The sequence below is a fragment of the Vidua chalybeata genome, chromosome 1, assembly GCF_026979565.1.
Source record: "Vidua chalybeata isolate OUT-0048 chromosome 1, bVidCha1 merged haplotype, whole genome shotgun sequence".
Taxonomy (NCBI): Eukaryota; Metazoa; Chordata; class Aves; order Passeriformes; family Viduidae; genus Vidua; species Vidua chalybeata.
The window spans coordinates 41,545,920-41,570,444 of NC_071530.1; the positions used below are offsets into that span (position 1 = coordinate 41,545,920).

General features: G+C 41.5%; 2 protein-coding genes across 2 annotated transcripts in view; both read left to right on the forward strand.

Annotated features, from left to right (window-relative positions):
- GPD1L (glycerol-3-phosphate dehydrogenase 1 like) overlaps positions 1-7,204 on the forward strand; it is a 39,620-nt gene extending 32,416 nt beyond the window's left edge. The window contains exon 8 of the mRNA XM_053953255.1: positions 7,083-7,204. Coding sequence (XP_053809230.1) covers positions 7,083-7,155 — 73 coding nt within the window. The 3' untranslated portion in view covers positions 7,156-7,204. The remainder of the gene's footprint in view (positions 1-7,082) is intronic.
- Positions 7,205-9,221: 2,017 nt separating this feature from the next.
- The window catches only part of CMTM8 (CKLF like MARVEL transmembrane domain containing 8), a 35,882-nt gene continuing 20,578 nt past the window's right edge, over positions 9,222-24,525 (forward strand). The window contains exon 1 of the mRNA XM_053952850.1: positions 9,222-9,434. Coding sequence (XP_053808825.1) covers positions 9,267-9,434 — 168 coding nt within the window. The 5' untranslated portion in view covers positions 9,222-9,266. The remainder of the gene's footprint in view (positions 9,435-24,525) is intronic.

A 24,525-nucleotide genomic window follows, 5' to 3' on the forward strand; every position in this document is an offset into this window, starting at 1 on the left:
TTGTAATCCAGTAGGCAAATCTCAAGAAATAGCTGATCTTAAGTTTAATATGGATTTAGAGTGTTTGGGGTTGGTGGTGATTTGGGTTGGCATTTTTTTTTATTTTATGTGCTGCCTTTGAATTAACACAACTTACTGCATCTGCTTTAGTCCAGTATTCTTGACTGATTTTAATGAATTGGTGACTTTTTTTGGAACAACTTAAGTCAGGGGATTCACTACCACACACACAGGGTAAAGGTAGTTTCTCTGTGTAGTACACATGTGTAGTACACTCTGTGTAGAAACTCTTATGGAGAGTCTATGCCTCTCTTTGTCACTTATCTTAAAAAAATATTTTCAATCACATTAATGAATAACTGGGAAATAGTTGTTCCTTTTTCAAGGCAGGGATCCACAGACAGCAAGTACACGGGGGTGTAGTCCTTCAAGTCCTGCCTCTTCTTCACTTTCCCAAATTCAGAGGTGGACTTGAACTGTATCGCTCACACTCAGATGAGGGAGACTGAGGATCTACAAACACTCTGTTCCCCTCTCCTAGAGAGGCCCCTGTTCATGGCTCCCTTTCTGAGCTTTTGTAAAAACACTGTGGAATACTCATCCTTGTAGTAGAGGTGTCTTCACCAGCATTTTTTTTCCTTTTCTATGTGTTTTTTTTTTTCTTATCACTGGTTGCCTTACACTGGGTTGCTTTATATATTGGAGTATTTTTGCAGTCTGGAGGATGCCACCTATAAATCAGCTGCTGGTTAGATACATATCTTGATACATACCCATTGAGGTATCCCAGTGTTGTTCATTGCTATTGATGAAGATAATTTGTTAAATCCTGCATTTCAGCACTGGTGAACTGATGTAATCCACTTACTCATATTTCCCTTATTTGTGAGTTACATGAAGAAAACCTTCACTAGTAATTTCAGACAGCCCATAAAAGAAGTAGTCTAGTACAAGAAGGATGCTTGCACGCAAGAAATCATAGAATCATTTAGTTTGGACAAGACCTCTAAGATCATTGAGTCCACCTGTTAACCCAGCACTGCCATCTTCACGACGTAACTGTGCCCCCAAGTGCCATACCCACATTTTTTTTTAATGCTTCCAAGGTATCAAAGTAATACCTGGTTTAAATATATCATTGCTAACTTCAATATTTTTCATTGCACTGCCTGCTGGAACAATGAATCATGAAATGATGACTTCCCTGATTACTCCTTCACTGAAATAGCAATCATAGCATCACTTAAAAAGAAAGCCCAAGAGTCTGATGCATGACCTTCATTTGCAGACACTAATACAGCTTGTTTCCTGGGCCTCTGATTGAATCCTTGTGAGGATGGCAAGTGAGTAATTATTTGATTGGTACATTCAGAGAATCACAGTGCTTTTGTAACATCATAGATTTGATATATTTAGTGACCACTGTTGTTTTTTTTAATAATTGTCTGGATCTATGAGACATGCTCTTGTATGTCTCTGTGTGTGTATGTATAAATATATATAATCAGATTTCTGATGTGCTGAGAAGATAAAGGTTAAGCTATCACATCCTCATCTTCATAGTCTTAACTGATTGGTCAATTCCAGGTGAACATGACAAAGAGGACAGTTACCAGAAGATACCAAATTCTTGTAAATGCCAAGAACAGTGCAAACTGGGGATATGCGCTCTGTAGAAAGATCTACATGGAATAGATTGCTCTTACAAATACCCCCCACTGCAGCCAGCACAACCGATGGAGTCTGTACTTTTCTTGATCATTAAGGTGAGCCAACATCAGTTTATAGGAAAAGAAGCTTTTTATTGTAGGGATGTATGGGGACATCCGTATAATTAAAAATCTCGCATCATAATTGTCTCATAGTTAGCATTAAGCCAGACATTTGCAAATATATGATGGACTTCATTCACCTCAATATCAGTAAATAACATCCATCACAGAGCATCCTCTACTTATTCCAAATCTAGTACTGCAAACCACAGGGTTGTGCCAGTTCACATAGTTTAAATACCAGGGATGCCCTCAGCAGAAAGACTATTTTAGCTGCACTGTGAGCTGTTAGAAAAATCCTTCCTGGTATGTTTTTCTCATAGTTCAAAGAGCTTAGATATCCTAACTCCTATCGGCTCTTCTCCAATCTCCTAAAATCCCCAAATGAAAACCTTCCTTTCTTCTAAAATTCTCTTTTCCCTCACTGATCTAGGGAAGAAGCATTATCCATGCTCAGTAGCTAGTTAGCAGGGTGATAAATGACTTGACAGGATAAGCTTTCTCAAGACATAGCATAAATGGAATAAGCCTTTGTTCTGAGGAAATCCCAGTCCCTCCAAAAGGCAGCCCATCATCCATCCCCTGAGTCCTATAGTCTCACAACATGCACTGTTCTCACGCAGCCCAAATCCTGCAATTTTCATAGAAAACTAAGTGAATTGAGAAATTTAACTAAATTTGTCTTTCTGATTCATTTAAAAATCCCTGCAGGTTTTACTAGGCCAGCAGAAGAAAACACACTCTATTCCCTGTTCTCTGTAAATACATGCAATCGTAAGAGAAACACTTTTCTCTCTCCCCTGTTTCTTCAAACACCTACTTCTCTTGCAAAGGATGTTTTTGGGAAGCTAGAACTGGAGGATTCATTAAGTGCCTTGCATCACTGCAGGTATTTTGTCATGCACTGATACAGGACCTACCAGTTATCAGGAGCTTTGCATGCTGGTTCTTTGCATATCTGTAAAACTAATGCTCTAAAAGCATCCGATGATTTACAGTCTTGAGCAGTATTCTGTATATTCTAAAACACTGGTGCTTGCACCTCTGTGTCCTGCTTTGAGTTGAACTTGACTGTATTTTGTACTAGGGAGAATTATTTCTTTGCTTTTGTTTTGTTTCAGGGCTAAGACTGCTCTGTGAATACAAACATCAGGGTCATTTTGTTCTTTGTTGCACAGAAGTTTTTTTGGCACTTGTCTAGATGCAAAGATAAACTGCTGATTTGAAAATACCAATGCTATATTGCTCAGCTGGTTGCAGATTTCAGGCCACTATGGGTGTACTGTGTCCTCTGTTAACATTTCCCTCTTCTGTTAATGGATAGATGTCAAATGTCTGTACTCCATACTAACAGAAAGGCTGTGTCAACCAGTATGAGGAGCAGTAAAACATCTGCCTGCACTTCTCTGCCTTCTCCTTCCACTGTCGTGTTCCCCAAGATTTAGGTCAGTGTCCTGCCAGGCTCAGTTCTCTTCTCCTGCGCTTCAGCCCCCTATGACTGAGCATGTTCACTCTGGCACCTCACCCCTGTCAGCTGTCACCTTTCTTTGCAGATCCTGCAGTCAGTCCACTGGCTTCTTAACTTTCTCTGGATGAGAATTTTTCCACCCTTAAACCTTGCAGTCCATCTCCATAAAATTGATTCTCCCTGTACAGCAGTTTCATTACCAGTTTTCATTGTCCAGACAGAGTGAGATTCATGAGATCCTTTATTCTGCTGCCACTCCAGGAGATGTGTCAGGCATTGGTACTGCATGTGTACTGTACAGCTGGGTGACTAGAGTGTTAACAAGGCTGACACTTTATGGAAATAATTGGAATTAATTTCTGTGGTTTCTCAAATCATTTGGGCTATCTCTTGTCATGTTCTGTGTAATAAAGACCACCAAATTTGTCAATGTAAGTCTGGTAAAGAGTACATTTCAAATAAACCTATAGCTTGGAATTATAGATTTTAAATTATGGAGAGTTTAATGTTTTATTTAATAAATCCTTCAAATAGCTAATCATGCTATGTTAAAAAAAATACATTCAAAAAGTCCCAACAACAAAACCAATTTCTTTTCAGTCTGAATCTGTCTAGTTTCAGCTTTTAGCCATAGTATTTGGTTAGGTTTTTACCTGCCATCCATGTCTTCTCTCAGTGTGTATACACACACAGCAGGCTCATAATTTGGGATAAGGGACACTTTAAGTCTCAGGCCTGTGTCATGGTGTTGTACCAACCACAACAGAACAACATAGCTGACTGTTTATTATTTTATTTAAGCCTGCAAGCAAACTGAGTTGGCTGTGAACTCTCTCCTTAAACTTGGATGGTGCTGTGATGAAACCACGGTAGAATTATACAGTCTTTCATTAATTATCTAAAAACAAGTATGGCACTGACAATTGTTGAAGGTGGTATTTTCCGCCAGCTGTTTTGCACTGGGCTTGGGTGCTGTATAAACATTACCTGCTGCGATTTCCATAAACACTTAGGCAAGCACCACCCTTAGCAAGTAGAAAATGCACATGTCTTCAGTGGAAATGTTTATATTCTCAGTGATGTAATCACTAGTATGTGTTTGCTCCATAATAATATTTAAAGGTCTGTGGCGGACTGCTGACCCTAATGAAAGTATTTATGAGTGTGCCTCAGGGAGAGCCTGCCTGGACATGCTCAGGGGCAGAATCAGCTCCTTCCTCACACAACATGACCCCAGACACTCTTGAGTATTGGGGAGGCCTCTGATTTGCAGGTGTGAGAAGGCACAGCCACCAGCTGTGCTTGGAGCTGTGCTTGCAGGCTCGCTGGAGAGCAAGAGGGCTGAGAACAGCTGGGAAGCAGCCTGGGAAATAAAATGCAGACATGCTCTTGCAGGTGCACTACGGAGCTGAGGCCCCTAAGCATGAAAACCACAACTCCCGTTCTGAGATTTGTACCTAGACTTCACACTTCTCACTACAAACTCTTTTTAATTTGAGTAGTTGTGCTCTCTGCCCTGAAGTTAAGCACATATATTCAGTGTGCAGGGACAGTGTGTTCTAAGTGCAAGTCATCTCTGAAAGAAGTAATTTTTCCTCAGTACAGTATCTGTGACATAGTTGTGTTGCAGGGCTGGGAGGGATCTTTAGATTCCCAGAGCAGATAAAACAGCTGGTGAAAGCCTAATGCAAAGAAAATACACGGCTTATGTACTCTGTGCTTTCTTTTCTTAGCACAGTCTGTATCACCACACAGTTTACTTAGCGTCGTGGGTTTCAAAACTGAAAAATAAAATCTAGAAGTCAGTATGTTACTGTTCCCAGCACAGAGTTAATTATCTGTATGGCAAATATGTTGTAAGACAGCTTTCTGGCAGGTAAAATGACTGTGTATCTATCTACAGTCAGGACTTTGTCCATAGAATTTAGGTAAACTTCATGTAAAGAAAGAAATATTTGTGATAAGAGGAGTACAGAACATATACAGCTAAACCCTGCCTTTTCCAGCATTAGGGTTGTAACGAGCATCTGTTGATAAAATCTCATGCACTGTCATTACTTTGATTGTTGTTTGAATTGGTATTGATTTTATGTTCATGAATTTTAGGTGCCCAAGCTGCAAAACAAAACAAGCCTTGTGTTCAGTAGCCCCATGTACAAACAAAGATTCTCTATGGATTTGCCAAATAATGGCCATTTTGAAAATATATGCATCTCATCTATTCTCTCTCTGTTGCAGCAACATTGGAAGATCCAAGTATCTCAGTCATGAAAACCATCTTTTCTTTGTGAAATATGGACTCCTACACAGAGGCATTTGCCTTGATTGACCATGTGCCTATGGCACATGTTACTATCAAAGTACAAATCAAGTATTTCTGGTTTGGGTTAGTATAAATCAGCTTTTCCATATGGTTGTAAGCTGCTGAAGGGTAAAATATGTTATAAATTATTTACTTGAATACTTTTGTAGCTCAAAGCCTACACTTTGCTAATTCTGAAAAGCCATTAGAAAATTTCCAATAATTTCTTGATTTAATGCTAACTAAAAATATCTCATCCTCAGATTATTAGCACAGTAGGATGTCAAGGGTGAGAATATTTGTCCTGGACATCTGACATAAGTCCCTGCTCCTTGTGCGAGACCTGGGTTTCATGGAAAGTACAGTTCCTTTCTTGCTCTCTTCAGAATAATTTCCCTCAGCTTTCTTAGTTCATTTCTAGGTGGTTTAAATACAGTAAGTTCTTGTTTGGACTGAAACCTGCTGATAACCACTGAAAAATTTCACTCATCTTTTATATGTTAGCCTGTTTTACTTACCTAAAAACAAGTCTGAATGAGCTTGACATTTGAAAATTCTAGGATTTGGGAAGGGGGAAGGGAAGATCTATTTCAAAACCAGAAAAACAGTTCAGGAAATTCCAGTCAGCTCCACTCCTTGGACCTGTGAGTCTACTTTAATTAGCACTTCCAGCTGGCCAGATTGTTGCTAAGAACGTAGTTCTAGAGAGCTCGATCAGTAATGTTAAAAATGCCGGTACCTCAGGATTTGAGAACAAAACTAGCTTAAATGGAAGACTCTTTTAATTAGATAATGAGACATTCAGGAATAATCCCTTTACTGAGAAACCTGATAATACCTTTATCCACTATTTTGCTTTTACTAAAGCATTTACCTTCACCGAATTGCGTATTTTTTTCCCCTAATCAGAGTTTGCTTCCTTATAGCAGTTGACACACAAGAGGTTACAATTTTGACTGGTGTTTAAAAGCCTTGCCGATTCTTCTCTTGAAAGGTTAATTTAAAATAAAGAAAATGGGCCACCTTATTCTCTCTTGGTAGTTCTGTAATAAAAGGTTGATTGTTCAAGCAGCAGCATTCAATTATTCTGTTTCTGATGCTATCTACATGTAAAAAAATCTAGCTAGGCTTAGCTGGTCCCTGAAGGCTTTCCAGTTCTAGCCCTCAGTGCAAGGATGCAAAACAAAAAAATTAGAGCCTCATAATTAACATTCAAAATGTCAAGTATTATGTTGTCAGGTTAAAGAATGAAATTTGCTTCCAGGAATATCAGATACAGAAAAGCTTCTGGAGTTTTTAGGGAAACTCATTCTTTGAATATGTTTACTGGAGAAAAATAAGCTAACCGGGGAAGTCAGAGTGGCAGCCAGTGTTCAGAGAAATTGCCCACAAGTGTAGCCCTCCAGTTCTTGTTGAATTAATCATGATACTAGACTTCTACAATAGACATTGAAAGTGTACAGTATATTAATATAGCTGATGCAGAAAACAATTGGTTCCCTGTCTGTGTTTTTATTTTACTTTTTTTTCTCCCCTGCAGGAGCTGGCATGCTCAAACAACAGATGTGCAGACCAAAAGCAATGAAATTTATTGCTCTCATTCTGATGGCTGAAAGAAAACCATCACTGACACTCAAGAGTTTAGGGTATAAATAAAGAGTTTTAGAATTATGCATGAACACTGAAACCAGTGAATAACATCCTGGAAACATGGTGAGAATATGCATCCAGTGTAAAATAAACCAGCCCTCAAAGGGAAAGTGATGTGAATGGCTCAAACAACTTTGAAATTAGTGTTAATTTTGATAGTGGCATGAATTTTAGTCCCACATTTCCTCACTTTTACTTACTGATCTTCTAGGTAGAAAACTGAAAAGACAGGAATCTCTCAGAGACGAAAATTGATGCTGTTACAATGGATGCTCACAAACAGTCACAGTAGCAAAGGTAGCTCTGGCATTGGAAGGAACCTTGGCAGTGCTGAACAATCAGATAAAGCACTTTTTACTTGCAAGCCAGTTGAATCAGGCCTCCAGACAGACCAGTGCACAGTGTTCTGTTCCTTTAAAATATCAACTCTTATATAAAAAAAAGAGATAAAACAGGAACACACAAAAAAAAAAAAAAACATAATACTGTTAAGGTCACCAAAAAAAAAAAAAAAGTTACGGTTTTGCCAAAAAGTATAAAATTCATGATTAAGGAATTGTGTTCAGTGGTTTGAATGTGTGGTTTATTAATGGTCTTTTTTTTTCCTAAAAAAAAAAAAGATGCTATCTGTATATCTTATCGTGTCAAGTGACAGGCATCATGTTCTGATGACCTGCAGTCCATGTTTGCAAAACTCTGCCACATTTCTTCTGCCATCTTAAATAAAAAAGTCACCAGTATCTAAAACACTTATATTCACCGAATTGCATATTTTGATAGCAAGAGTTTACTTCTTTTCCTAGTCAGAATGTAGAAAGCATGAAGGCTCCACAGTGGCTGAGCCAAGATACACATTCCAAGAAGCCCATGCAGCCTGTACTGTGACACACTTACACTGTGAGTGGAGGCACAATAATGCACAAGAACAATTCCTTTGGGTAATTCATGTTTCCTGTATTTCTGGGAGAAATTCTCCCATACTCCTCCTCCTCCCTCCCCAACTGCTTCAATCCCTTGCTGAAAGGTAATACTACAAAATCCAGCCTTTGTTATCCAGTAGGAGAGCAGCAGTAAACAATTCAAGGACAATAGCCACCAGACATGTGGAAAACACTTCATTTTTACTGAATGGCCACAAAATCCTTTGCTAATTAGAGTTCCTGAACATTGAAAATAACTATAACCTGCTTGCTTATTGTTGAAACCCCATGGTTTTTGTTGAACGGAAAATATCTTTAGAAGCTCTTAAAAGATCCAAAAATGTTTGGATTTTTTTTATTTTTAAATGACAGTTCAGACTGGAATACTGAAAAATACAGGTTAAGGAACAGCTCAACACTGCCAGGTAGTATAGGTCAATAATGACTTAATACTTTACATTTCCAGTGACTTTTATGGCCTTTTAAAGTCTTTTTCGTTGTTCAGTCTCTTGGTTATTTGGCAGACCCCAGCAAAACCCCCATTTACAGCTCTGGGAGGGCTGTGTTAGCTCCTAGACTCTTGTTCCCCGCCCGCGGCACTTCGCGGCGGTTCCTCTCCCAGGCGATGGCAGCCAGTGGGGACAGCCACCTGCAGCACCAGCACGGCTCCTGCCAGCCTTTGCTGCCCGTGGAGCCAGGGGTGACAGCCTGGAGGGACGATGACGGCCGGCGCATGAGGCTGGACCCTCCAAACCGTGCTCGCCCCTAGGGCTGTGGCACAGACAACAGTGGCTCAGCTTTGCTCCTCGGCCGCACTGGAAGCAGACGGGATCCCAAGTGTTTAAAAGCCCGTGAGGTCAGGAGATGGTTTCGAGAGGGGACCCGCTTTGACCCTCGTTCCCCAGCGCTGGGGATGCCTCGCACCGGCAGCACCGGGTCCCGCCCCGGGGCCAGCGGCGGGAGGGCTGGGCGGTCTCCGGGGCGGGCGGCCCCGCTCCGGACCCGCCTCCCTGCCCAGGGCTGGGCGCCGAGCACCCTCCTCCTCCCCCGCGCCCGGGAGGGGGCTGCCCGCGGCGCCGGGGCCACACAAAGCGGCGAGCGGCGGTGCCTCCGCGCCGCCCGTCCGGCGACAGCCGCGCCACGCCGCGCCGGCCATGGAGCCGCCCGTGCCGCCTCAGGAGCAGCCGCCGCGCCCGCGCTCGCACACGGTCACCACCACCAGCAGCTCCTTCACCGCCAACCTGTCGGCCAGCTCTAGCACCCTCGCCTACGACAAGGAGTTCCTGCGCACCGTGCCCGGGCTCCTCATGGTGACCGAGATTGTGAGTGCCCCGGGGGCGCGGAGGGGCGGGGGAGCCTCGGCCGAGCTCTCGGCCGGCACTGGGGTGAGGGATTAGGGTGTCCCTCAGCGCATCGCCCGGTGCGGCTGCCCAGGGTCCGTGCCCGCAGGTGAAGCGCGGGGGAAGGACGAGGCCAAGGAAGCAAGAGCGGCTCTACAGCGGGGGCACACACGTCCCGCCTGGGAGCTGGAAAAGTAGCGCAGGGCACACGCGATATGTTCAGCCTCCCGTGGTATCTGCGGTATCATCACGTCCCGTAGCGGAAAGACGAGTTTTGGCAGACGGGGAACTGAGTTCTGGAGACTTTTCTGTAACCCCATTGGTTGTGTATGCTTTGCACTTTATAGCACATAAATAGTCATGATGTGAGAGTTAATTAAACAATTTATCTTTGTTTCCTAGGTCAATAAAAACCATTTCCTTACGTTCTTACTGCTTAGGTACACCTGTGCAGAGTGGGAGATGAACTGATGCCTTTTGGGTTTGGTAGTGAATTTGTTTTTTGCAGGTAGTCCATAAGCTATAAGTGAACATACAGAGGGCCAGGCAGTGCTAAATTCGGTCACTTGCCTTAGTGGTAGGCGGTGAACAGCACGACGCTGGGATCCCTCTGCAGGCCCGTGTGCCCTCAGTGTGCTGAGCAACAGATACTCAGCATCTCCTCTTAAAAATTATGTGTTTCATTCCACTCATCTACACTATTAATAAGGGTAGTTAAGGGTCTTAAAGAGCTGGCTGCCCCAATTAACTTTTGGAGTTCCTTGTGTGAACTTTTTGTTGTGTTGAAGCTTCAAGGATTAATTTATCAGATTACATTCGTTTTCAAGGCTTGAAAACATTGTGTTTCACCAGAGCAGTGGAATGGCTGTTGGTTTTGCTGACTTCAAAGTTAAAATAACCAGGCGAAGCTTCAGGCTGATGTGTGGTGTGGGACCTCTGGCAGGAGCAGCGCCATTGGGGAGAGGATACACACTGAGATGCCAGATTGCTGTGCAGGCCAATAGTGATGAGGCTGTGAGGTCAGAGCCTGCTCCCAGCTGGTACCCTGTGTGCCAGTGTCCTTGGGAATTCTGTCGATCTCTAGTAGATAGGTGATTGTAGGCTTGTTATGGCTGTTAAATACAGGAGATCCTTCACTGTCAAAGCTGTGGTAGATCTGTGAATAAACAAGTTTTTGAAATAATAGCTGCTTTCTTTTCCACTCTTTTCCAGTTAGTAATTACTACAGAGTTATGTACCTTTCTTGTACTTTATCTGAAGAGTGATCCCACTGTAGATTGTTACAGAGATGCCCAAGGCTTTTCCCGAGCCCTGCTGGAATGCCATATATTCATCCTGGCTGTGAATACTGGATCAGCTGCACTCACATTGAGCTACATGGCCACAGGGCATGGACAGGCTCTTGCTTACTCTTTGTTGGAAGTGTGCCTTCTAGTTTGTGTTGACAGGTGGTATTGTGCAGCTTACCATTCTAAACAGTGATGGTGCTTTTTAGGGGGATTTTGTTTCCTCTCAGCTATTCCTAACTCCTGGAATAATTGTAAAATGTGAAGATGAGGAGTTCCTGGCCAAATCCAAGGAGCTAATAAAAGTCTGTAATGTAGATTAACTTTTCCTGGTTTGCAATGGTGCATTTGAGAGAACAGTTCTGATATTAAGCTGAAACGTGTAGGGCAGGTCCTACAAAAGTAGAGTACTGACAGATAGTGCCTTTAAGGAAATACTTTTAATTCTTAACTCCACTTATTTTAAAGCAGCTAGAATAGCTGTTCTTCTGTAAAATTAAAGAAAAATATATTAATGAAGACCTTTATATGGAATTAGCTGAAAAAGCCCCAGTTGTTGAAATAAAATAGTGAGTTTATATATATATGGCATTGGGTTTTGGTTAAACATTTTCCACCAGTTTGGTATGTTCTTTTTTTTTTTGAGAGAGAAAATGTGCTTTAACAGAACATGACTTCAATCATTGCTGTGCAGATTCAGCAGTATTGGAGTTGTGTACCCTAAATCAGCCTGTTCTGATTGTTGCGTCTTGCCTTCACTGATTGACCCTTGAGGATATTTCTGACCCTCAGTACTGATGCCCCAGCTTATAGCACAATCCTTCTGCTAAGGATTTACAAACCTGTAAATAAGATCAGCATGTAATTCAGTCGCAGGAGTTTGCAGCCTGGTAGAGCTTTTCCAGTCTAGGCTCTGAGCTCTAAAGAACAGCTGCTGTGGTAGGAGCATCCCTTTGTTTCTGGTGCCCCTTTTCTGGGACACCTGTGACATGGACAGGGAAGAGGACTGTTTTTAGTAATATCTGCTATCAGTGCAGCTACTCATCTGCCAGATCCCATGTCCATGTTATAGCTGAGCTAGGGGCATTAAACAATGGTGCTAGGTGCTCTGAGAGTTTGCACTGTGAGCTGCATAAATATTTGAATATTGCTGCTGTCAGTCAGCAATGTGTATGCAGCAAGAGGGCTGCAGTCTGTGTCTCCTGGCTCTGAAACTGGAGCTCTGTAGGCAAAGGCCAAATCTGTGTTATTCTTTGACTAAAGAGAATGGAAAAGCAGAAAGTTACCACATAAATGAAATATTCCAGCTGAAGGATATTGATCAGGCTTTGCTCCCACATCCCTAACTTGCGTACTGGGAAGATGAATTAACTGCTCTGTGGATTTCCATGTGTGCTGGTAACCAGCCTACATCTGCATTGAGACTGTGGTGTATTGGCACAGTAAATTCAGCCTAACTGTTCCTACTAAGAGATTCTTTGTAGTCGTGTGAAGCACTGGTCTGTTATTAACTCAGTCTGCTGTTTCAAATGTGTTCAAAATGAGTTAGCTTTATAAAGACAAGTTTTATGATGGATCACATATTATCCATCCTTTATGTAGCTGCTTTAGAGCCTGTGTAAATGTGGGATGAGGCTGACTGTGCCTATTCAGCAGTAATAGAGTTATGTACCCAAACCTGGTTCAGCTTAATTCTGTAATGCCTTTTGGTCTAGCACTGCACACATTTAGCATGAATGAGCTCAGAAGTGCAGCCTGAAGTGTAGGCTAAATTACCTGGTGCTGACAGATTTCCATTGCCTTCGACGTCTGCCTCCGTGACCAGAGCAGGTGCAAGGTTTCCTGCCACTCACTTGGAAAGAAGTGGGGTCAGTTCATTTCAGTGGAAAGAGCAAAATGTAAAATGCCACTGAGTTTCTGAGAGGCCTTTGGAAACTGGCATAAAACATAACTTTGGTGCATGGAAGCCTGTCCAAAGCACTTACATACAGAAGTAGTGCTGCTTGCTGGACAGGGCAGAGGCTTCTGACTCCAGAAACTTGCATTTACTGGCCCTAGTAAATGCATTGACTCTGCAAGTTAATTTATCTGCATCTCTCTAACTTCTCAGAATGTCTCATCCATTCATGGAATATGTGTACTGATCTTAGTAAGGAGCACTGAGATTCATTTGTGGACAAAGTAGTATAGAAGATGTAAGTGGTGTTACACTAAGTCTTTAAATGAGAAAATGAGATGTCAATTGCCTGGGTTGACACTGAAGTAAAAATACATCATATAAAATAATTGATACTGATTCCTACAGTGTGGCACCACCAGTCCCCCTGGAGGATTTACGGTTTCAAAATGAGCAAGTATAGCAATTTCTAGAGATATCTTTTGAGTGTTTCTTTTCTGTAAAATGATGGCCCAGAAAAGCTACGTTTATCTTCCTGGGACTTTTATGGCCAAGAAAAATTATGGCTAGTGATACCTTCTCAGAGCTTTAAATCAGCTTCTCAAGTCAAGCATTATGGATCACTTTGGGGAGGTGGAGAGTTTTGTGGTTGCTATGGATGTGGTTATAAAAATATTTACTTTCTAGCAGGATGACATTGATCTCTTCAGATTGTTGCTTCACATCAGTGTGTGCTAGATGGAGCCTCTTGTAAAAGTTGCACTACTGATTTTAAGGCTTGTAATGGCTATTTGACCTTGACAAAAACAAATACATATAGCTTGGAAAGGTTTAGAAGGTTGTTACTCTGCTGCTGCTGCACATGAGATCCTGTGATGGTGTTGATGGTGTAAGTTTTAGTTAATTGTACCTACAGTTGCATTTCTTTATGCTGTTCTATGCACATTATTCTTTGAAATGCCCAGAATAAAATAGATACTTGAAATAGAAGCCTGATAGGAAGTTATTTACTTCATTAGCACCACATAAAATTGTGGCTCAAATTTATGTTTCTGGACAATAAAAATAATTTTGATCACTGGTTCATTATTCTTCTTCAAATGTTAGACCTTTGAAGGTTTAATTCATAAAGGAAATATTGTTGACTTTGTTTATTCTAGTGGAATGATAACCCTCAGAATATTAAATAGATATTGAAAGTTATGTCAGATCTAAGATATTGAGGTTGCCAAAACCAGAACATCTAGAAATGTGCAAGTATTTGTTCAATAGACTTTTCACCTTTTTCTTTTTTCTGATACACTCAACTACATCAAACTCAACTATAGATATTCAAGTGTTGAATTAACTCAGCAATGAAGTCATATAAATGTTAAAAAAAACAGAAATAATACAGAGAGGATGATCTACTCTGAGAAAGCTAAAATACAAAAATTGTACTTAAAGCTCTCCTTGCATTTAGCTTTTTCTTTTAGTCTTATGGCCTCTGACTGCAGTTCAAAGTTTTATGTATATATACACCATCCTCCTCCTGCCCTCCCATTTATTGGAAAAGCTCAGACAAATAGCCCAGAAGCATGGAGGGAGTTCCAAAGAGCCTCTTTCCTCACCTGAGTGGCAGCAAGGCTTTCTTTTCTTTCAGGAACAGTAGAGATTTTTTCTTATAATGTGATTTTTACTCCAATCATAGCATGTCTGCTTGCAAGTAGTTGACAACACTGAGCTACCTCCTGACATGTTGAACAAGGGCTTTGCCTAGAGGAGATGTACACAAGCACGATCTTAATATTATTCACTTTGAATTACTGAATGGAAAAAATCAAATCCTGTAGTGACTAGTCAGTCACTTCATCCAGTAGTTTCATGCTTCTGTGCATGACTAAGAAAACACACAATATAAAGTCTCAGCTCTCTCCTTCGGTCTTGATCAGACAAAACTCGCTGAAGTGAGGTTTCAGTTCTGCCTTTTTTAGGTGCTGTTGTTCCACCGCTAACCCTTAGCTGTCCTTAGTGCACTGAATACAAACATCTATATGATTTCCATCTTCCTTTAGGATCATATGGTTTTTTAAAGTTCTGTTTCCTGTAAAGTCTTTGGTTTCCTGGACAAGATCAGCGTGTTTCCTTGGGAAGAGAGAACTGTCTGGGGGACACAAGAAAGCAGAACCTTTTGAACATGCTCCAAGTGATGATAGAAACAGTCTTAGGGCTAAAGTGGTAGGAGGGTGAAAATGCCTCTTAAACTGAATGAAGTTATTTTACCAAAGGTCAAAAATGCAAAATATTCTTAATACGTCAGAGTTAAGGTACAACACGTATGAAATGTCATTATCTCTTCATGAGAAGAATGCTTTAAAGTCATACTTAAACATCTACTTTGTTGTTGGGTGGATAGCTAATATAATATAAATCCTTCCTCCTCCACCCCCCCCCCCCCCAAACTCCAGAAATAATTTTTCTTTTGTGCTTGCAAAAATTCTTATGCTCACAGACTTAATTTTAAATAATCTTTTTGGGCTTCAGTGGCCTGTGTCTGTATGATAGTGAAATGTACAGTCCTCTCATTATTCCTAATGGAATAGGCAGAGCTTCCCAGGTGCTTAGCTTTAGCATGATGCTGTGGCTGGGTGTGAGTCATGACGGTAAATGCTGAGGTGGTCTGAGGACCATCGTGGTCTGAGGACAAAGGTCAAGGATATAGTTGCAAAGAGACTGTGACTGCATTCCTGAAAATTGCCTTTTTCCAGATATGCACAGGAGTCCCAGATCCCTGCATAATCATGCTATGGGAAGACAGTGGTAATGCCAGATACCTGATAAAGATGAAGACACCTGATGGTGCATTTTGTCCTAAAATGAATTAAAATCCCAGACATGTCTGTGTCTCTCTTCTTTGTGGTTGCTTGTTTGTTGTTCAGTTGGGATTTTTTTTTCTCCCATTGTGTTATATTCTTTCTGCACTGTCATTCCTGCTTTCTGTTTGTAATTATTTATTATACACTGTTAAGACTGCAGATTAGAGATCTTGAAGTAGTGTATGCCTATCTAAAAAACCCTGCTTTCCATGCAGTGTATGATGAAGTGTATTTGTTGGCAGCGTAGTAAGAGTGTGAGTGGGAAAAGGACACAGAAAGAAGTTGTCTATGGGTCACACTGGATTCTTGCAAAATCATTAATGGCCCCCAGGTTTCTGAGTCCATTAACAAAATGCTGCTTCTAGAACAAAAGCAGATGCCTTTCACTTCCTGCCCTTTGGGTGGGGGCACTCCTGTGTACCTGGGGAGCCTGCTGATGTGTCTGCTCTGTTCTGTGTAGCACCAACAGGCAGGGTTGAAGCAGTGATGCCTCAAAGATTCTTCTTAAAAATTGAATTCTCAAAACCACAGAAAAATTCTCCTGGGGACTCTGAATCCTTCAGAATGGGAAGTGTGGAGGGAATGATGATGTACTCTTGTTTGTTGATTGCCTCCTCATTCAACCTACTGTTCTTTCCTGTTCTCTTCTGGGAATAACCATGCCATATATTTAGTTTATAATGGTCATGTAGATATATATAAATGTATGTGTGTATATGCATGTATATTTATATAAAAATAGGTTTTAGCTTCATTTTATTTTGAATAAAGTACATGTTGTATTGTGTGATATTTCCACCCTTTTTCCCCTTTGAATTCCAGAAAAACAGCAGAAAGTGTGTCCTTGCAGAGAGGAACTAGCTCTTTTTATCCTAGGGTCAAACAGCAAATAGTTCTTAGCATCCATCAGGCCTTCGGCAAGGTAGTTCTGTTCCTGTGGCCTGAGCCAGTTCCCCGTGGAAGCTGCTGGCACTAATTCACCTGGCTCTGAAAGGACCAGATCAGGTGTAAGGCTCTTAAAACTCCAGTGGAGGAGGGACTAAGGAAAGAATCAAGTCACTGCTTTCAGTGGCACCTGGGACTGGTCCAAGGAAAGTTTGGTGTTTTGCTTATGTTAATGAACTTAAAGAGGCTGAGCTCTCAGTTCTGCATGCATTAATATCCAGGCTTTGCCAGACCTCTTCACTGCAAAGGCTTGGATCAGTCCTGGGTGTGACTGCATTTTTGCCAAGCGAGAGCGCAATCTTGAGTGTTTACACTGACCATTTTTGCAAGCTATGGGTGTGCAGATGACACTGCAACCACAGGTTTGCTGAGAGAAAAATCTTCAGAGCAAAACATAACCAGTTTCAACAAATTGGTATTGTTAGAGGCATGCAGTCTGTGCAGTTTGTTTTGGGCAGCCACAATGTTTCTGGTCTGATTTAAGATGTGCTAAAATCAGATTTTGTAGAACTGAGACAAAGTGTGGTAATTATCAGTAAGGTGTCAGTCTCTGGGTAGATCATAATCTAGTTACGAAGAATAAATAAATTTAACACATCCTAAGCAGGACCCTGGAAAGAGGCTATGTGGGAAAAGCAGCCTCTCTGATCATACTCTGGTGTTAGCTTCTTGTGTTTAACTGGTAGCCTAATGTGCACAACTTGAAAGGAAATCTGTCAAGAACCTCTGCTTTATACCAGAAAATAAGAACAGTTTGTATCATCAGCTTTAAACGTGGCTGCTGTGTCCAGGCCTGAATTTAAATAAATTCAAGGTGACACTGTCTTTACACAGATCCATTTATTTAGCCTCAAAGTTGTGCAGCTGCTAACAGGCTCTCCTTTTTTTTCCTTTCTTCTTTTTTTCTTTTTTTTTCCTGTCTGTCCCTTTAATATATATTTTAGCATAGGTTCTCTGCATTTAACAATAATGGTATTCCAAGGGCTTCAGCTCCTATGGCAGGTAATAGCTGAATGGGGCAGCATAGTTTTGAGACAAGTATGAGGAACTGTGGGTGAAACTTAAAAATGGCACTTCAGCTGATAACATCAGCTTTGGTTGTGCCCAGCCAGAGACAGCCACTGTAGGGCAGACTGACAAGAATCAGGTGAGGAGAAGGTGAGTCTGTGGTGGATGCCTGTTGCTACTGCTGTAGGTTGGAAAGCATAAACAAATGCACAGTTGTCCTTTACAGACACAGGACACAGCTATGATACATGCTGGGGAGAGTGGTGCTATAATTCAATCCTCAGTGGGGGAAAAAAGACCAAAAAATGACAGCATTTGTGCTGATTTGGTTGTAGTTTCATTTGTAAACTGTGATGTACCTTGCTATCAGGAACCCCATGTGCTGTTTCAAAGAGCTTGCATGTGTATAGGCACTTAATAATTAACAATTAAAAAACATTATTATGTTATTAAGGACTTGGAAGTTAAGAAGCACCAAATTTAGTTTCACCCTGGCAGTGTTGGTTTCATATTGAATTGTGTGCAGGTACTGGAATCCAGTCAAAACCTGCTTGATCAAGTTGTTTTTATCAAGAAACTTCTGCCATGGTCATTGCACAGAAGAGCTTTTCTAGGAGTGACTGGGATATTGTGCACACAACATTGGAGGAAGTCATGTTGTGAGTAAGGAAAGGGATTATTCAAAGGGAGAGGATGATCTCCTGGCTAATTGCTTCCTTGGAAATTTTGATTTTTATCTCCTGCTTGAACCACAATGTTCCTATGGGATGCTAGACAAAGCAAGTAAGCCCTACATTTCATTGTTTTCACTCTACTCCTTGTTTTCTGAATCCCCATCTTTAGGTCTGAGTTGCAGAAAAAGCAGTTACTCTCAGATGTGTCTGAAAGTCAGTTGGAGCTCTGTGTTCTAAAGATGCAAAATACAGTGCCATAATAAACGTTGTGGGGAAAGAGTTTTCCAGAAAATTTGGCAAGAATTGGATTTTGACTCTAATTTTAATTCACTGTCTAAAATTGGGATAGCATACTACTCTATCTCACAGAGATGAGTTTAATAGTTTATTGATGGAGTTGTGGGACAATACAGATAACACAGTGTTTTTCAAGAGCACAAGCAGATGCAAAGCTCTGAGTTGCAGTTCTACAGGCCATGCAGATATACAGGCAGAAAGCAAAATAGGGGGAGGCATTAGTTCTGAAGGAGGCTCTCCCTTCTGTTGCTGCAAGCAGGTGGTGGTGTGGAGAAGGGGAAAGTATGTGGTCAGAAAATTATAGGCTATACCATAATGTATACTTAACTAAGGATAGAATTAAGATGTGTGAAGAACTCGTTTCTGGAAGTGTTGCATACTTAGCTGCAAGCATTTCAACATATTTGTCCCTCTCTCTGGTCCACCCCTCTGCCTCTGTCCCAAGTCCTAATTTTCCATCTCTCTTCTGCGGTGGGTTTGGTTTTGTCTTGTCTCCCTGCCTCATTTCTTCAAGCCCTCTTGTCCAGCAGCTCAGGGCAACTTGCCAAAGTCCTGCTTTGCATAATTTTAATCTGCTCTTCTTCAGGCGTGACAGAGAAAATCAACATAGAAAATGCAGCTCCTACACTAAGAATTTGGCAAAATGTTGTTTTAAGAGAGGAGGTGTTGGGCAACTGAAAGAACAGGCTCTGCTCAGTATGAGGCATTATCTTTAATGGTTTCATAAAGCTGTAGGTGGACAAAACTATGAAAAATACCATAGTATTTTAGAACAGTATTAGAAATACTGATAATGATACAATGAGGTTGTTGATAATGATACAAGGAGGTTGTTGGTGAATATCGTGACATGGTTAGTTCTTGCATTCATCCAGAATGCAACTTTTTTTAAAACAAAAGGCATAAAACAGGCTGGACAGAGATGGATTTTTTGAGACCAACCACAGTCTTGTGGTGATCTCAGTGAAAGATGAAAAAGGCTGAAAAGCTCTTCAATATAAGAGATTCAGGCTGCATGGAAAAGCAAGATCCCTGCTGGAATTTCTGTTTGATGCTTCAAAATGTGCATAAGCAGTCATTGGACTGTGCAATACAGTTGCAACAGTTATTGTGGATTGCCAGTTGACCTCCAAGCTGAAAATATTTCCCATTCCCCATGCTGTTACTAAGATAGAGCACAGTACAAATCAATACATTAATTAGTGTTCTTTTTATTTCTTTCCCTAATGCATGGGAAGGAGCTTGGATGTCAAATAAAATTCATACTTGACAGAAAGACAGTTGTCATTGGGAAACTACTATATTTAGTTTTGGAAAACCACAATCCTTATTTTACTCTTTTGAATACATTCTTATATTGCTGGGACTTAACTTTAAAAGGCAGTGTCAAGAGGAAAGTAATGACCTCCCTGAAGAGATGGCTTCTCTTGTGGTGTTTTTTTCTGTTTGAAACATGAGCATCCATGTAAAGATGTGTAAAACTAATCTTGAACATACAATGCAGGCCTGTGGAACTGTAATTTAATGATGAAACTTGCCATGAGTGAAACAGTGATAAACAGCTTATATTTTACTAGGTTTAGTAAATTTCATCGTTCCATTTGGTATATTGAAAGGAGTTTCTGTTTAACTTCTCAGTAAAATGGTAGGAATCTTACCTAGGAGAATGAGGTATCCAAGCAGTTTTTTCAAACTGTGGATTTCTTCCTAGACTTTGGCAATCGTGAAACGTGACCAGACGCTTGTACAAAGAACTTGACATTCTCTTTATGCAGTAACAGACAACTATCTAGCAAATGTTTGCCTGAAGTAAGCAAGTCAAGATAATGTGTTAAAGGTGAGATGGGGTCTCTTGTGAAGTGTTTTACCAGCTCAAGTTAAAATTAAACTGAGTACACAGTGATAAATAACCGCCGTCTCCAAAAGGTGGGGCTCCCCTCCCCCCTCCCTCCTCCTGCTGCCCCTGGTGGTGCACTCCCTAAAAATGGACATTGAGCTAGAAAATGTCCCTCTCGATTGCAGTGGAAGCACCGGCGCTTAGATGGAAACTGCCTTGGAACTGAGTTCTTTGAAGGCCCAGCGGCTGAGGCAACCACTTTGTCTCAAGGCTTCTTTGGGATCTCTTCCATCATGAGCTGTGGTTTTTGTGTGCTTTCCTCTATGATTTGATCGAGGGTCAGGGGTGGTGAAACCGGCGACGCTATGATCCTTTTGCACACTTCATTAGCGTTCATGGATGCTACTTCTAGGATGAGCTTGTCCTGGAGTTCCAATCCCTCCGCAAATCCCTCCCTGGAGCAGCCTCTCCACTGCCACTCTGACCCGGTCTACAAAATCTGTAAAAGGCTCAGCAACAGATTGTTTAATTGTTGTGTAGGGTAACATCAGCTCCTTGGTGGGCATGGCCAGGAACGTGTGCTCTGCAGCACCCCTGGACATGTCCAGCACTGTGGTTGGAATTCCCCTAGCCTGCAGCTGACCTTCACTCCACTCTCCTTCACCTATAAGGTGGTTTAAAGTTATTGATTCTTCCACAAAATTGAGGCTATATGGGCCCTCTAAGATTTCTGGAAGCAGATCTGCCGCTAATCTTTTCCACTTTCTTTCCCACAATTTGTATTCAGATGGAAGAAGCAAGCAACTGAACAGATGCCTAAGGTCTGCTGGCACCATTGTTTTTGATGTTAGAGTTGCTTTCAAAATGCCTTTAAAAAACAGGCTTTTCGGGCCGAAATCTCTCAACGTTTTGCAGATCTCTTTTATGGATTCGTAGGGAAGGGGTTCCCATTCAGGGTTTTCCCCTCCCCTGTTACAGGAGACTGCAGTTAAAAGTGGCTGCTCGATTTTGCAAATCCGTTCCTGCCCCCCACCCCCCCAACCCCCACCCACCCACCCCCCGGATCCCCGGGGACCGTGTGCACACGGCGGCTACAGTCTCACAAAGGCAGCGCTGGCCGGGCATTCCAGCTGCTTGAGGCCGTAGCGAGTAAAAGCCGCAATAAATGGAAAGGAATTCTCTAAGCTTGGTTACATCTAGTTTTCACTTTCTTATTAAGCTATACCGGGGAATATTAGTCTTGGGGGGGAAAAAAAAGAAAAAACACAAACCAAACAAAAAATCCCTCTCCCCCCAAAAAACCTCGCAAAAAACCCCAACCCAACCTATACTATACCTGGAGTAATTTTCACTCTAAAACCTGAGCTTAATTTCAAAATGCCTCCTCAATTTAGGTCTCAGTTAAAAAAAAAAAGGTGGAGAAGTGAATTTAAAAAGAACATTTAATTTTGACTTGTGTTGGTTGGTGTTTCTGTAGATTACATATTACATGGACAATGTACACAAGCAAGAAGATGACCATGAGAACTGGTGCAAATACAGTCTGGATGAATTGATGGGAACAAAATCAGATTAAGATGTAATGTATGCAAACAATATTGTTATGAAGAGCAGGTTATAATGAATCAGGTCTTGATACTCTTAAAACCTGTTGTGAATTTCCCATTGACTTCAGTCATCCTGACGTATCTGCATACGAAATGAAGAGAACATGAAAGCCAACCTGCCGTGAGGTCTGTGTGCTCTAATCAGCACTGGCATTGTTTGTCAGACTCCTCAGGACCAGCAGCTCCTTTCCGAGAGTCGTTTCCTATCCTCTTGTTAGCATTTGGTGAAGGGCGGCTCTGCTGTTACTTCCGTTCAACACTGAAGGAAAGGGTATGCCCAGAATCTTTCCCCACTGGTTTCTTCTGCCAGGGCCACGGATTAGTCTGGTAAAAGAGATCACCTCCCTTAAGACCTTTCCTCTCCAATATCCCTGCGTGGAGCACTCTCTGTCAAATTAGATTCAGGAGGAGTTAATTAGGAGGAATCTAATTAACAGCTTTTACCATTTTCATGTTGACCTGTTGTGCTAAAAATGACTTTGGGAGAATAAAAGGCACAGTTAACCCACTTGGTACCAAGATTACCCCAAAAATTCCCTGTCATGCTACCTGTTTCTTGTGCATAGTTTCTTTGGCTTGAACATCTAGCTGATAGATGATGAAAGGGGAAGCTGTTCAGATCCATTGCTTGGACATGCTCTTTTATAACCCAATTGCCTAATTTATGTATTTCTTCAAAGCTCCCTATAGTCATGTATCCCACAGTTCCAGGACATACCTTATTTCATAATGAAACACTGATCATTTTTTTACATCCACATCGTGATTCTATTAAATCCTATGTATCAAAACAACTCGGCATCACAGCTATCAATCTAAATTTGCTTATTCAGTACCCATTCAGACAGATGGGTTTGTCCCATAGCTGTCCTGCCTTATCACTGGATTATCAAACAATATATGTCTTTTCCTGTATCAAAGACGAATTGCTGTACATGCTGTGCTCTTCCTTTTCTCTTTGTGTGAACTCGCAAAGCTCCCAGTTTGTGATATCTTTCAGTGCCCTAATTCCATTTTGGTTTCTTGGTTTTATGTGCTAAGACCTGTAATATTGTTGGCAGTAGGAGATTACACTACATGCCTTTCTGTTTGTGCACATTTCATCATAGTGGGCTGAGTTTTCACTGTGTGTGGATGTGGGCATTTTGATATAGCAATAATTCATAGCTTGAAGAAAGGGATATCTGCAAAGTACTACTTTTTTAGTACTACTTTATATATATATATATATATATATATATACACATATATATAATTTTTTTGAAGTTATTTTAAGATTTTTTTCCCTTTTTGATTTGAAACTAGTAATATCAGGCTTTGCAGGGAAAATGTGCTAAGTATCTCTGACTGCACACAGACTTTTTGAACAAAAAGCTGCCATGTCATTGTACAGGCTTTCCCTTCCCCCCTCAGTGGGAAAACAGGAACTTCTGAGAGGGCAGTAAATAGCTGAAATACTCAACAAAGACCACTTGAAAAAAAGGCTGGTAACACCTCTAAATTGTATTTGCACTATTGTCATTCTAGGGAAGAACATATTGAGCAGAAGAAAGTTGTTATCCAAATCTGAGGAAATAGAAAGGGGAAAAGGTGTGGAAGTTAGCTAAGTAAATATAATTTCGTTGATTGTGTATATTGGGATGCTATAATATAAACAGCACTGCAGGAAAAGGGCTTGGGTTTTTCAGAAGAACCGTTGGGTGGGAAGGGCAAGCTGTAAGCTTGCATAGTGATATGGAGGCTTTTTTATTCAAAAAGCTTGTGTGCAGTCAGATATTTTCAAAGTGTTTTTCACTCTGCCTGTAGCCCCTCAGCAACCTGGATGTTGCTACCTTACTTAGAGCTCTCCTCCCCATAAGCTTGGCGTGTGTGCTGCATCACTTGCTGCTCATGAATCGCAGCTCCGATGCCAAGAGCCTTGGACAAAGCCAGTGGCTGCACTTTTGGATATTGGTACTTTCAGCTGCCTGCACCGCCCCAGCAGCTGACCCAGTCAGTCCCCCCCTCTCAAGCTGTGACCTGAGCGCAGCAGTGGTGGGTGGTTGACTTGTAAACTGTTTGGTGGTGGAGTCTGACAAGGTGACTGCCCTCCATTTATCTGCCTTTCTTATCAGCCAGTGGTCAATGCTGTGAGAGCCTTGTCCTCCCTTCTCACAGTTTAGTCTGTGCATGAAGCTGAGACAGTGTTGTGTCCTGGTGTCCCGGTCTGCTCACTGGGCTTTGGTAGAGCAGGGGATGGGTGGAGGTTGGATGGCATGGAGAGCAAGCAGTGCTATCTCAGTCCAACAGTTTGATGTTGTGCTGAGGAGATTTCCCTGAAATTTAGAACAAAGTTCTAACCTGGGCTAGAACTGAGGGCACACTTTGCTAGATCCATCTGGGGGTTGTACCAGCTTTCGGTCTAACAACATGCTTGTCTCCCAGAGGAAACTGCCCTGCTGACAGAGGAGCTGGAAAGAGAATGTGTGGGAAATACCTTACCACTAAGAGGTGTAATTGCTCTAAACGCTTTCAGGCATACTAGATTCATTAATCCGTAGTAATCCCTGTAGTTTGTAACCATTCTGACATCTGTGAGCTGTGTTGGGAAATCAGATTTAGAGGAGAAATGGAATGAAAAATTCTTGAAAACCCAAAATATATTAGCTGTATTGTGGGGACAGTGAA